The sequence below is a fragment of the Pseudogymnoascus verrucosus genome (genome assembly GCF_001662655.1).
Source record: "Pseudogymnoascus verrucosus strain UAMH 10579 unplaced genomic scaffold scaffold_26, whole genome shotgun sequence".
Lineage (NCBI taxonomy): Eukaryota > Fungi > Ascomycota > Leotiomycetes > Thelebolales > Thelebolaceae > Pseudogymnoascus > Pseudogymnoascus verrucosus.
In genome coordinates this window covers 348,334-360,573 of record NW_017263677.1, presented here as the reverse complement: position 1 = coordinate 360,573, position 12,240 = coordinate 348,334, and the positions used below count along the sequence as shown (strand labels likewise).

The following is a 12,240-nucleotide window of genomic DNA, read 5'->3' as shown; positions in this document are numbered from 1 at the left end:
TTTGGTCTGTTGTGTGTGATTTTGTAAGTGTGTAAGTGTGTAAGTGTGTGTTTATATCTGTATTTGTATATCCTGCTCATCGTGATCTAATCGTAGCTACCTACCCTACCCTACACCCACTCACCCACCTCCCTCCCACACCCTCCCCCTCAGTCCCTCCCTCCTCCTAACCCCCCACCCCTACCGTCCTTTCTCAGCCCTGAGCGCCCGTTTCCGCGCACGACGCACCTCAACTTCTAAACCCCTCATCCTCACCTTGACACCAGCCAGCTCGACTATCATCTGTACCGCGTCTATCGCCGACGCCTGCGCTTCTCGTAGGGAGGGCGGGGCTAGGACGCCAAATATGTGTGGAAGTGGCGGCGGTCCTTTCACTGTTGAGGGTGTGGGATCTATATCCTCTCCCTCCTCGTCGTCTGCACCACGCTCCTCATCCTCATCACCCGTATCATCTCCCTCTTTCTTCTTCGAGGCGGGTTCAGGGTCGATGGCGTGGAGTGTGAACACCGCCTCTCCCTCTCCCTCTTCCTCACTGCCGTTGGCTTCATCGTCATCCGGTGGAATGACGTGCAGTCGCACTGAAGCGCGTAGTTTGGAGTTACTGCCGGATGTATAACCCATCTGATGTGGTGTACTGAAGTTCGCGCGGGCGAGGGAGAGGGATGTCTTCTTCTCGTTAGCTTGTATTCTTGAAATGAGGAGAGAGGAGGGGGGACGTACGGATGATTGTAGCGCAGTCAACTTGCTCCGCAGCGTGGTGTACGTATGCAAGAGCTCGAGATAAGTCGTCAAGAGTGCGTCTATATCCGCCGTCGTCCCCGCTGTGGTTGTGGTGGTTGTCGTTGAGGCCATGATGTCGTTTCCTTGCGTTGATTGCCCTGGTCTGGTCTGGTCTGGTCTGGTCTGGTCTGGTCTATTCAAAGTATTCTAAGTATTCGAAGTATTGCGTTTCCCAGTTCGATATCGACTTCGATACTACCACATATATCCCACGACCACAGATACGTTGATGAGCAACTGATCTCGAACGTGTAAAGATCAGCCTCCCGCGCAAGGCTGACAACTTGACACCATCACCTCCCTCACCTCACCTCGCGCACAGTCCAGTCTGGTTCGGGAGATTAAACCTTAGCGTGTAGGGTAGGGGTGCATTTGGTTTCGTTTTAGGTCACGGCGCTAGACTGCATTGGGATGGAGGGAGGGTAGTGTGTTTCTGGTTGTGATGTGAGGTTGAGGTTAATTTACTGGGGACGGATGGGGTTAGGAGTGTTTGGAGGGGATTTTTGAGGGGTGGGGATAGGAGGGGAGTGAATTTTTGGCTTGGTGGAAGGGGATAGGAGGAGATGGGGGAGTGATTTGTTTTGCTAGGAAGGGGTTTTTTAGAGGGGGAGGAGATGGGAGTGTTTGTGAGCTGGTGTGGTGGGATATGTTATATGGGATATGAGATACTTTAGTAGGTCTAATAGATGAAAGTGTTTATAGTACAGGTTCGACGTCCAATATCAGATCCCCCTCCCCCTCCCTAAGAGACTCATACCATTCTTCTCTACAAGATTAGAAGCCGAGTAACCTTCTTCTGTAAGAGATCCTGAATCCTTCTCAATGCATGACATATGAAGCCGAAACTCTGCATGAGCATGAGATGCAGTAGAAGGACCGTAATAGAAGACCAACCAACCCTTCCTTGGATTCTGGAAGAAATTATACATGCAGCAGTGCAGTTTACCTGCCCGTGGCAAGCTAGGATTCGATTCCCACGAACTGATACTTACAGTGCTTATGTACACTTTCCTCTAGTAGGCGGCTTTATGTACTCTTACTCTAGTCGTTTATGCCCGTCGTTTCATGGTTTGATGGGCCAGTTAGAGGAGTGCGAGGCCCCTGGTTAAATAGGCATACGTAGGGAGGTACTGTTAATGCGAAGCAGCCAAACGACGCTTATAGCATGGCAAAACAACTATAGCGTGTGTCGTAGCTGCACGCCTTTTCCCCACAGGATTAGGGGACCATGGCGTACGGTAATTACAGTTCGAAGCGTTACGAATCCTTGTTTGGTTTGCTGCGGTGGTTTCTTAGGGGGAGGATGGATGGGAGGGAGGGGATGGGAGGGCGGTACGGGTTATTGTGGGAATTTGTGGGAATTTTGGCAGGTTTGACAACGGGTAGTGGCGGTGGTGCTTTTGGCTGGTGGTGAGTGTGTGTATTGCGATGGATAGCACGTCAAAGTGTACAGTACATCCTCGAGATAAGATACTGTTCTCGAACACCACCGAGAACGAGGGTATTCGTAGAACTATACCGGTATAACCTCTATACTGTACTCCCTATACTCTGCACTCTACACCGACGATCTATACTGTATAGTACAGTACAGCAGTCCACCCAGCTGCATCACAGTCAACGGTCTGCGTCGTGTCGTGAACCCTGCAAGCTCATAAACCTTCGTACTCTACTCCAGTACAGTACATAACTGTAATCTAGTAATCTAGCAGCAACAGTGCACTTTCTCCACCACTTGACCCTTCAACCACCACCCATCACCCATCACCAACCACTAACCACCAACCACACCCACTAACACCAACACCAGCCTTACCACTTTCAAGCCACAACCCCCTTTTCAACCACACACCACAGACCACACGCACCCTCTTACCTTCTTCTGTACTTACACTACAACAACCCATACATATAAACTAAGGATACCTCATAATCCATCCTCATCTTCATCCTCAATCTTCACCCCTTTGTTCCTCTCCTCTTTCCAAATCCAAAACCTCTCTTCTTTTTACCCTTTCTCTCTTCATTCCTCACCCTCAGTCCCCACCCACCTACCTCCCCACCGCAATCTCTCACCGATAAAGCTCCCCCTCGCTTCCACCCGGCTAATACACCACGCTACTCCCTCGCCCAAACCTTGCGCCAATCCCCAAGCTTACCCACCACCACTACCACCACCGCTACCACCACAATCACCGCCTGTCATCAGAAAACAGATAGCCAACAGACAACCAAGCAAGCCCCGTTCCTTCCTTCAAACGTCTCGCCCGTGTTCCTGTCACTTCACTTCGAAACAATCTTTCTTCTCCAACCACAACCACCACAACCTCCACCACTCTTACACAACAAACCAACAACCTACCTCCATTTCCACCTCCACCAACAACCGCAACTTCCGCAATCAAACGCAATCAACAACAACCCCCATTCCACAACTCGACCCCGCGACCTACCTCCTCCCACAATTCAATCCGCCACACCGCATCCACCCTCCTCCACACACCTCCAACCAACAACCCTCCACACCCCGTCAAGGCAGCTCGCTCTCTCCGAGGCTGCTGCTGAGGATACCACATACCCGCGCATTTTCCACCTCCTCTCCAAACCGCAGATATGGTTGTAGCTACGATTAAGTGAGTTGGATTGACCCTTTGTCTGTCTCAGTGGCGTACCCGGGTGGTCCACACACCTACCTGGTGCGACCTGGGATGGTCTATAATATATCCTTGAAGGAAGTGGATTTTGATTGCTGACCTTCTTGACTGATAGGTGCGTTGTGGTTGGTGATGGTGCTGTGGGAAAGACTTGTCTTTTGATCTCTTATACCACAAACAAGTTCCCTTCGGAATATGTCCCTACTGTCTTCGATAACTATGCTGTCACTGTCATGTAAGTTCCCCTCATCCAGCTCTTCCGAAACCCCGCAACAGCAACCCCCACCTTCCCCTCACACACCTCCCCCATCTCACTCACCTCACCTCCCCCATTCCAAACACATCCACAAACAACCAAACAACGCCAACTAACCTCCCTCCCCCCCGCAGGATCGGCGACGAGCCCTACACCCTCGGCCTCTTCGACACAGCCGGACAAGAAGATTACGACCGCCTCCGCCCGCTCTCCTACCCCCAAACCGACGTCTTCCTCGTGTGCTTCTCCGTCACCTCGCCCGCCTCCTTCGAGAACGTGCGCGAAAAGTGGTTCCCAGAGGTCCACCACCACTGCCCGGGCGTCCCCTGCCTCATCGTCGGCACACAGACCGATCTGCGCGACGACAGCAGCGTGCGCGAGAAGCTGATGAAGCAGAAGATGAGTCCGGTGAGGAGGGAGGATGGAGAGAGGATGGCGAAGGAGTTGGGCGCGATTAAGTATGTGGAGTGCTCGGCGCTGACGCAGTATAAGTTGAAGGATGTGTTTGATGAGGTGTGTAGTACTTCCCTGTGGTTCTTTGATTCTCTTGGTTCTTTGAAGGATCGCGGTTTGTTTGTTTGGTTTGGCGCATGTGTACTGACGATCCATCCCATAGGCTATCGTAGCTGCTCTCGAGCCCCCAGCGCCCAAGAAGAAGCACGGGAAGTGCCTGGTCCTGTAGATGACCTGACTGTATATCCCCGACCTGGTTTCGCAATTGTACCCAGCCCATCTTCAGATCGATCGACAAATTCAAGGCTTTCCGAACCGCATTTTCGAACCTCAGCGCGCCCTTCACCTTCGCATCCGATGACATTGCTACCGAGAGCAAGTCAGTCTTTGCCCAGCAGTCCAATATTTGTGCACCAACCATGCGAAAGCGCGAATATCCTTTCTTCCTTCCTCTCTCTTCTTCTTGGAGCTAGCATAAAAGCATATCGACAAAAAAGCTTTTTATTTTTTGGAACAAAAGAACAACGACGATGCGACAAAAGCTGGAGAACTCTTGGGATGAAAACAGGCCAAATCGGAACAAACCAGGAGGGGATTGTCTTTCTTCTTCTTCTTCTTCAACCACATCCTTTTTTTCTTGTGTGTTTTCTGGTGGTGTGTGATACCGCGATGAGTGTTTTTTTTTGCTAGGCGTAACGATTAGGGACTTACTACTCCGATTGATTTGTTTTTCTTGCAGTATGGTGATGGCTGCTGTCTGTCTTGTATGGGAAAGCGAAATTAAGACAGTGACAGACAGACAGAGAGAGGGGGGAGAGAAGGAGAGAAGGGGAGAAAGGGAGAGAAGGAGAGTATGGAGAGATGGTATGGTGACAGTATGAGGGGAGTATGGAGAGTATGGGGGGTAGTATGGGAGAGAGAGTATGATGGAGAGAGATAGGGGGAGAAGTAAGGAGAGGAATGGGGAATGAATGGAAGATTATTTGAACAATACCGCCTTTTTGCTCACTCTGCTTTGTCTTTGTCATTGTCTTTTTCTTTTCATTGTCTTTTTCTTTTCATTGTCTTGTGTTGGTATTGTGTTGGTATTGTGGTGGGTATTGTGGTGCTATTGTGGTGCTATTGTGGTGCTATTGTGGTGCTATTGTCCCCTTTGTCTGGTGGGTATTGCGGCGTAGGCTGGTGAATAGGGGGTTGTCGTGACGGGTGAAGGGTGCGTATTGAGAGGTGAGTCGGTGGGTAGGGTGGTGAGTCGGTGAGAAAGGGAGTGTTGTGAGGCGTGGGGGGGCCGTGTGACGGCTTGCGTGAGGCGGCATGCTTGTGTGAGTGTGAGTGAATAGTGTCCACACCAATGTGCCTAGTGCACATCCCCCTTCCCCATTCCTTGGTGATATGCATCACCCTCCCTGGGAGGTTTCTTGTCAGTACTGCATGAAAGTGAGTCAAGTGCTTGCTTGCTGTGTATGGTCGACTGGTGATTATGCTGTGCGTATCCAAGCTGTGCTGTGTCGTTGGTGATATCTGCATCAAGTTGAAATCGGTATATCCAAAGCTGGAGTCAGCTTCACAAGAAGAAGCTGCAGGAGGATGGATGCGTGGAAGTCCACAGTCCCCCTCTGTCCCACTGGGTATCTGATTCCGTGGGTAGTCTCACACCCATATCACTGTGCTCATGCGTTCATCAGAAAACATTTCATTCAAAATAAAACATAAGTTGCCCTTCTCCTCAAGCATGACAGTGACAAGAAAACCTTCACACCAACATGTCGTGTCCCCCCCCACTCCTCCTCCCTCCTCAACCCTTCCTTTGTCCCTCCTCACCTCTTTGCCACCGCGTGACCATTGTAACGACGTCGTCGCGCAGGAGAGGTGTCGACTCAGCGGAAATTGCGGGGGAGGCGGTGCCCTCGCCCTAACTGACCGCGCACGCTTGCGCTTTTGGGGCCCCTTTCCTCCTTTTTCTTCTTCATCGGCGGCAGGGGAGTCGACAACGACAAACTCCATGGGAGAGGCGGCTTTTTGCTCTTTTGAGTGAGAGTTAGCAGATATCAAGATGAAGGGGAGGTGAGGTACTTCCCATCACTGGTGAGTCTCATCGAATCCATCTTCCCAAATCCTTATTCCAGTTTCTAACACCCATCCCACTCCATCGAGCGACCAAGCATCGGACCCCCTATTGTCAGTACACCACCACCAAACACACAAGCACAGCTAGCAAATGCACCAGCAGTGAGTAAAAAGCTTCTTTATTCTACATACAAGAAGCCAGAAGCCAGGCGCCAAATGACGAACAGGCACGGTGGCTGACAAACTCTGCGTCAGGATATAAACTGACAATTAGGAGCAAACAGAGCCCAAAACACAAAAGCCACAAAGCCAGACACGCACACGCAGAGAGAAGCACACAGACGCGCACACGCCGCAAAAACCACACAGGGCCGGAGAACACAAAGACAAAAAGACAGACACGCAAAAGCACAGGAGAAGAGAACAGTGACCAAAACAACAACCCAGAAGAAGAGAGAAGAAGCCATGCGAAACAAAGCCGGGACGTCAAAACGTCAGTCACCGACCACGTTGGCGACTCTTCTTCTTCGTCGGATACCAGCACAGAGGCAGCCAGGCGAAACAAAGCGAGGAGAGTGCCTGATGGCGAGAATCTCCTGCCACGTTGGCTGTCCCCGTCAAAGGCGACCAGGCGAAACAAAGTCGAGGAGCAAGGGAAAGAGAGGCTCCAGGACCACGTTGGTCGCGCCGGGATTCCAGATGCAGCCATGCGAAACAAAGCGAGAAGACTGCCTAAAGGCTCGATCTCCTGCGCCACGTTGGCTGCAATCACTTCCTCTCACCTCGAGCAGCCATGCGAAACAAAGCCGAGAACTTCGAAACCGTTCTCAGCCACGTCGGCTGCTCACCCACACCCCCGCACAGCCATGTGAAACAAAGCCCCGAACAACAAGTCCGAAGCCACGTTGGCTGTCCCGAGCCGCATCCTTTCTGGAAAAGGGAACGAAGACAAGGCCACCCAACTGGATCTCAATCCGAGTCAGGCACCTGTCTCCGCCTCATGCGCTGTCTATACTCGGCCCCCCCCGCCTCAGCAGCCAGGCGCCCCGCACGATTCGCGAGACGCACCGACTCCGAGGGCGCGAAGGGGGGTTGTTGGGGCGGGAGCGGGATGGGGTGGGAGAGGATCTGGAAGAGTCCCGGTTCGGGCAGGCGGCTGCCGAAGCGGTGACGGGGTCCGAGGTATACGAACTCGGGGCTGGGTGGTTGTTGTGGTGGTGGGAGGGGTTCATTTGCAGCAGTCCCCTCCTCCTGCTGGGCCGCCGCTGGGGCAGCCGGGAATTGCAACGACTGGCGAGCACCTCGCGCTCCTCCCTGTTGCTGCTGCGGGACGCCGACGCCAGCATACAGCAACTGAGTCTGGAGACCGCCAACTGCAGAATACAGCATGGCGATTTGAGCTTCCAGACCCTGTCGCTCCGCCCCATGGGCCTCCGCCAGAACGCGAAGGTAGTCCAAGTGGCGTTCATGCTGACGCTCGGTCTCCGCAGCGTGCCGCTCGGTCTCCCGCCTCGCAAGGTCGAGCTGCAGCTGGAACTCGACTCGTGCCGCCGTGAGCGCGCGCTGGGCCACCGTCGCTTCCGCAACGTAGACGTCCAGCTCGGCGTGGGCGCGAGTGAGCTCCGCTTCTGCGGCTGATGCGCGCGCCTCAGCTGCTAGGCGCGAACTCTCGGCATCCTCGAGGGCGGCTGAGAGATCGTCGATGCGCTGTTGCTGCTGGGCGCGGACGGGAGTGGGCTCCTCTTTTTGCTCCTCGCCGCGGGGGACAATCTCGTGAGCACTACCAGATGACCGAAGCCATCTGGCGGTTGTGCTGGGGTGCTGATCCGCGAACGAAACATAGCGGCCCCGTCTTAGAGACTGTCCCTCCACAGCGGCGGTGACAGGACGAAGAAACCCAACGGACTCCACAGACTCCCCGATGTCCGGAGTAGACGACGCCTCATCGCCCGAGGCCGTCTCTCTCACGACGAACAACGGCGTCTGCGGAAGCGGCTTATTAAGGGTCCCAGCCGTGAGGGAAGGTGACCGAAGATTCGGGATCGAGAATGCGCGCGCCAGCGACGATCTGCGCGCCGGCCAGCGTCGTGACCCCAGGGAGCCAGTTCCGCTGACTTTTGCGAGAGGCGCTCGGTGGGCGCTGGCTGAACTGCCAGGACGGGGAGTGAAGCGTCCTGTGAGGGACGCGAACACTCCCGGTCGCCCACCGACGCTCAGACCTGTCGCGGTGCTTTGGTTCGCTTCTCCATCTACGATCTCCGGCCTTGGGGTCGCGACTGCGGCGGCTTGCTGGGGGGGTGGACGCGCAGCTGCCTTCCGCGAGGAAGACGAGAGCGCGTCCTTGATGCCCCTGGCGAATCCGCGCAGTCCGCCCGTGACCTTCGCCCTACGCGTCGACTTGGGCGCTGCCTCGATGCCGGCGTCGTACTCGAAGTCCTCGTCGAGATCGAGGGTTCGGTGTGCGCCGGCGAGGAGCGGGACCAAAATCGGCGCTGCGGCTGAGGATGGTGGTGGTGGTGGAGTTGGAGAGGGGGGAGGAGGGGGGAGCTCGTCTCGTGACCCGCTATCGTCCAGCAGGGTCTCTGATTGCGAGACGGCTGGGCTGGGGGGTCTGATAACACCCTCACCCTCTCCCTCATCCCTCTCCATCTCGGTTGCAGCAGGCGAAGCAGAAGTGCCAAGAAGCAGCATCTCCTCTTCGACGACCTGCGCGGCCACCTCCGAAGCGGTCGCGGCGCGCTTGCCCTTGTCTCTGGGGGGACCGAAGTCCATCTTGCCGATGGAGGGGCTCTCATACACCCATCTGGATGCATGGCCCCCCCCATCGCTCAGAGACGACGAGGACGCACGCGCAGCGGATCCGTTTCGGATCACCATTTTACCCTTAACCCCCTCCTTCTCCTGTCCCTCTCGCGACGTGTCTTCGTCAACGGGGTCAGAGCCAGAGTTCACCTGCTCGTTAAACGAAGCTAGGTTCCTCCTCTGGATGCCCGCGAAGACAGGCGCCAACTCAATGGAAGGCGACCCGAAGACATCGCCACGATCAGGACTGGACACCCCGCTGATGACAGGTCGCTGGACCGCGGCCTGGACAGTGCCAAAGCCGGAGGTCCTACTGTACACCGACGGCGACGGTGTCCGCATGGCCCTCCTACGGGCCGGAAGGGGGGTTGCCTGCTCGGGAGGAGCAACGTACTCACCTACGACAACACCGCGTCCTCTTGGGCGAGGACTCCCCGTCGAGATCTCCGCGGGATAATAGGAGCCGCGCGTGGCGTTCCTCGCCGAGCTGCGCCGCGCGCTGCTGCGACCCAGAAGAATCCCGGATCGCGCTGCTGCTGCTGTGCTCCGAGAAATCGCCGCCACATCGCGCTCGTCGAACGGATCGTGGTGGTGGACGGGAGGGGGTTGAGCACCGTGCTGCTCAACACCTGATCCAGCTGCTGGGGGACCGTGTGGCCCAGCTGGCTGCTGAGCCACGTGGTTCCTCCACGCCGAAATCAGGCCCTCCTCCGTCACACCCCACTCGATCAGGCCTGGTGGGCAGGCGAGAGGGGCGGGCAGCGGGCTTGTGTGCGAAGGACCAGCCTGGCCCTCCGCACGCTCGCGATCCGCCTCCTCCTGACGCACCTGCTCGTTGAAGGCGCAGGCCTGATCATATATATCCTCAGGGATACCGAACGGGATCTGCGGGGGGTTCCTGTCAAGTGGACCCTCACCGCCCCATCCAGCACCCTGCGACGCTCCTCCTACCGCCTCCTCGGCGCGTCTCCTAGCACGCTTGAAGATAGCGGCGCGCTCCCGTGCGATCTCAGCCGCTGACGGGCTAGTCGGGAACACAAGCGCGCCCTTCTCGTCGTAGCTAGGGACTCTGCGCCGATTCAGCACGTCCCACAGTTCATCCTCGGCTGCCTGCCACGTCTCGGCATCGAGGGTCCCAGTACCGTAGTACGAGGACGCGGAGGCGGCGCCCGGCGACGAGACACGAGGGTGTCGGTGCCTGTTGGCATCACGACGACGATCCTCGGCCTCTTGCGCGGCGGCGGCAGCGACCTCCTTCTCCTCCTCCTCTTCCGCGCCGACGAGCTCAGAAAACGCCAGGGCATCAGCCATGAGTTGGCTTTGCTCGGCCTCGAACTCTGCCCGGGTTAGACCGCGGAGCAGCTCGAGATGGCCGTGCTGGTTGATGCCCGGCATTGGCATTCTGAAGCTCGCGGCTTCGGCGGCAGCGGCGGCGGCGGCAGCCTCTCCCTCATCCTCCACCTCCTCATCCACGTCCTCTTGCTCTTGGCGCACGTCCTCACTGAACGCACACATCATCTCGTACATCTCCCGCGTCATGCCCTCAGGGGTGCTGGGGCTCGGGTGCTCCGTATAAGCACCCTGGCCTTCCAAGCGGGAACCCCCAAGGTACGGTCCATGACCGGGAGAATCGGCGTACGAGGCAACGGCGGCGGTTCTCGGACTGCGAATGCGTGTCTGGCGATCGTCAACGGCGCCGTACCCGCCAGCTGGGACGCTGACGAATCGGGCGCGGTGCGAGGGGCCAGGCACGACATTCCCAAAAGCAGAGGCCTGCTCAATGGCCGAAGCCTGGGAGTTGCCGCGCGGTCGGCCAAGGAAAGCTGGACCGGCGGCAGCGGCGGCGGCAGGGGCTATCGGAGCTCGGGGTCCGGCAACCACGAATGGCTGCCGACGGACGACAGCACCGACGGGGTAGTGCCAGGCGCTGCCGTTGAACTCCGACAGCTGTCTTTCCTGCTGCCTCTCCCACTCGCGGCGGTGAAGCTCCTCGCGCCGGAGCCACGCATCCTCCGCCTCCCTACGCTGATCGTAGGTGGGGATCACCTGGTGCACAGGTGTGACTGGGCGGCGTCCAGCATTGCTGCTGGGGCCGGCTTGGGCGCCAGTCTGGATGCGGGCGTCGCGACGGCTGCGAGGGCTCACGAAGCCGGGGAGCAGTTGTGGTGGATGGGGGCGCGTCGGGGGGCGCACTCGGTCCTGGTCTTCGCGGACGGCGGTGCGGGTCGAGCCGCCTCTGGAGAAGGCGGACGACGAGGACGCAACCGCTTCGTGAGAGCGGACAGCCGCGCTGCTGCTGCCTCCTGGGCCCTGAGTAGCCACCTTGGAAAGTGGTGGCTGGGGCGGGGCGGCGGCGGCGGCGGCTTCCAAGTCCGCGGGATCCGAGCTGGTGACCCCCTTTATAATAGGGGGCAAAGGTGCGCCGGTCGCCATGGTTGGAAGAGGGTTTAACACCTGCGACCAACCAGCGGGCGACGCTGATACAGCGCCCTCACCAGCGCTACCCTCGGTGTCGGTGCCCAGGATGGGCTGTTCTCCAGCCGAGGAAACGGGTGCGGCTTGAGCTGCGGCTAGATCGCCGGGCTCAGTGGGCGACTCGAAACCAAGGCCGAGTCCGAACACGCGAGGGTAGAAGGGGATGGATCCCGGGAGGCTTGGACGAGGGCCTTCGACGGCCGTGGTGGAGCGCACATCGTGCGACTTGGCGCGACGATGGCTGGGGAGGGTCGAGGTGGTGTTGTCCTTCGAAGACATTGTGTTGGCACAATAATCTTCGGATCTGGTTGTGGTGGTCAGTCAGCAAGGGATTCAAATATGAGGAATGAGAAGTGAATCATCAAGGAAGCAGAGAGCTGCTCTGTGCTCTCGGTCCTTGGAAGCGGGTAGGGGTGGTTGAAAGGCTATGAAGGAGAAAGGGTTAAAGGGAGGTGAACTTACAATGTCGTTGCAATTCTGAGCTGACCTCTTTGGCCAACTGAACGGATCTTGGACCTATATATCAAGTCAGTCAAGAGCTGTCTTCGGCTTGAGACGGTGGAACTCACCCGGAATCTTCTCCTGGAAAATGGTCCCTTGGTTCGAGGGATGCACGGCACGAATGCACTTTTCCTTCGGAGCTGGAAGGAGAAAGGAGGTAAGTATAAGATGACCTGAGATTGATATCATGAAGAAGACTTACTGAGAAATGGTGATGGTGTTGCTGGTATTGGTTTGGTTTGTTTGGTTTGG

The 12,240-nt window shown here is 56.8% G+C and overlaps 3 protein-coding genes across 3 annotated transcripts; 1 reads left to right on the top strand and 2 right to left on the bottom strand.

Annotated features, from left to right (window-relative positions):
* Positions 1-177: 177 nt before the first annotated feature.
* On the bottom strand, positions 178-1,174 carry VE01_06804 (uncharacterized protein). The gene is made up of 2 exons (XM_018276243.2): positions 721-1,174; positions 178-666 (listed from the first exon to the last, which is right to left on the bottom strand). Exons 1-2 carry the CDS (start codon positions 850-852, stop codon positions 181-183), a joined length of 618 nt encoding a protein of 205 aa, XP_018129764.1. The 5' UTR covers positions 853-1,174; the 3' UTR covers positions 178-180.
* A 2,219-nt stretch (positions 1,175-3,393) lies between these two features.
* Positions 3,394-4,372, top strand: CDC42 (Rho GTPase; the record flags this gene model as incomplete). Its single annotated transcript, XM_018276242.1, has 4 exons — positions 3,394-3,413; positions 3,550-3,669; positions 3,825-4,203; positions 4,307-4,372. 4 exons carry the CDS (start codon positions 3,394-3,396, stop codon positions 4,370-4,372), a joined length of 585 nt encoding a protein of 194 aa, XP_018129757.1.
* Positions 4,373-7,179: 2,807 nt separating this feature from the next.
* VE01_06802 (uncharacterized protein) lies at positions 7,180-11,766 on the bottom strand (the record flags this gene model as incomplete). The annotated part of the gene is made up of 1 exon (XM_018276241.1): positions 7,180-11,766. One exon carries the CDS (start codon positions 11,764-11,766, stop codon positions 7,180-7,182), a length of 4,587 nt encoding a protein of 1,528 aa, XP_018129758.1.
* Between the last annotated feature and the right edge of the window lie 474 nt (positions 11,767-12,240).

Coding starts and splice junctions, on each gene's coding strand:
- VE01_06804 (XM_018276243.2), bottom strand. CDS start 852: ATGGCCTCAACGACAACCACCACAACCACAGCGGGGACGACGGCGGAT. Junction 667..720: donor TGACTGCGCTACAATCATCC/GTACGTCCCCCC, acceptor AACGAGAAGAAG/ACATCCCTCTCCCTCGCCCG.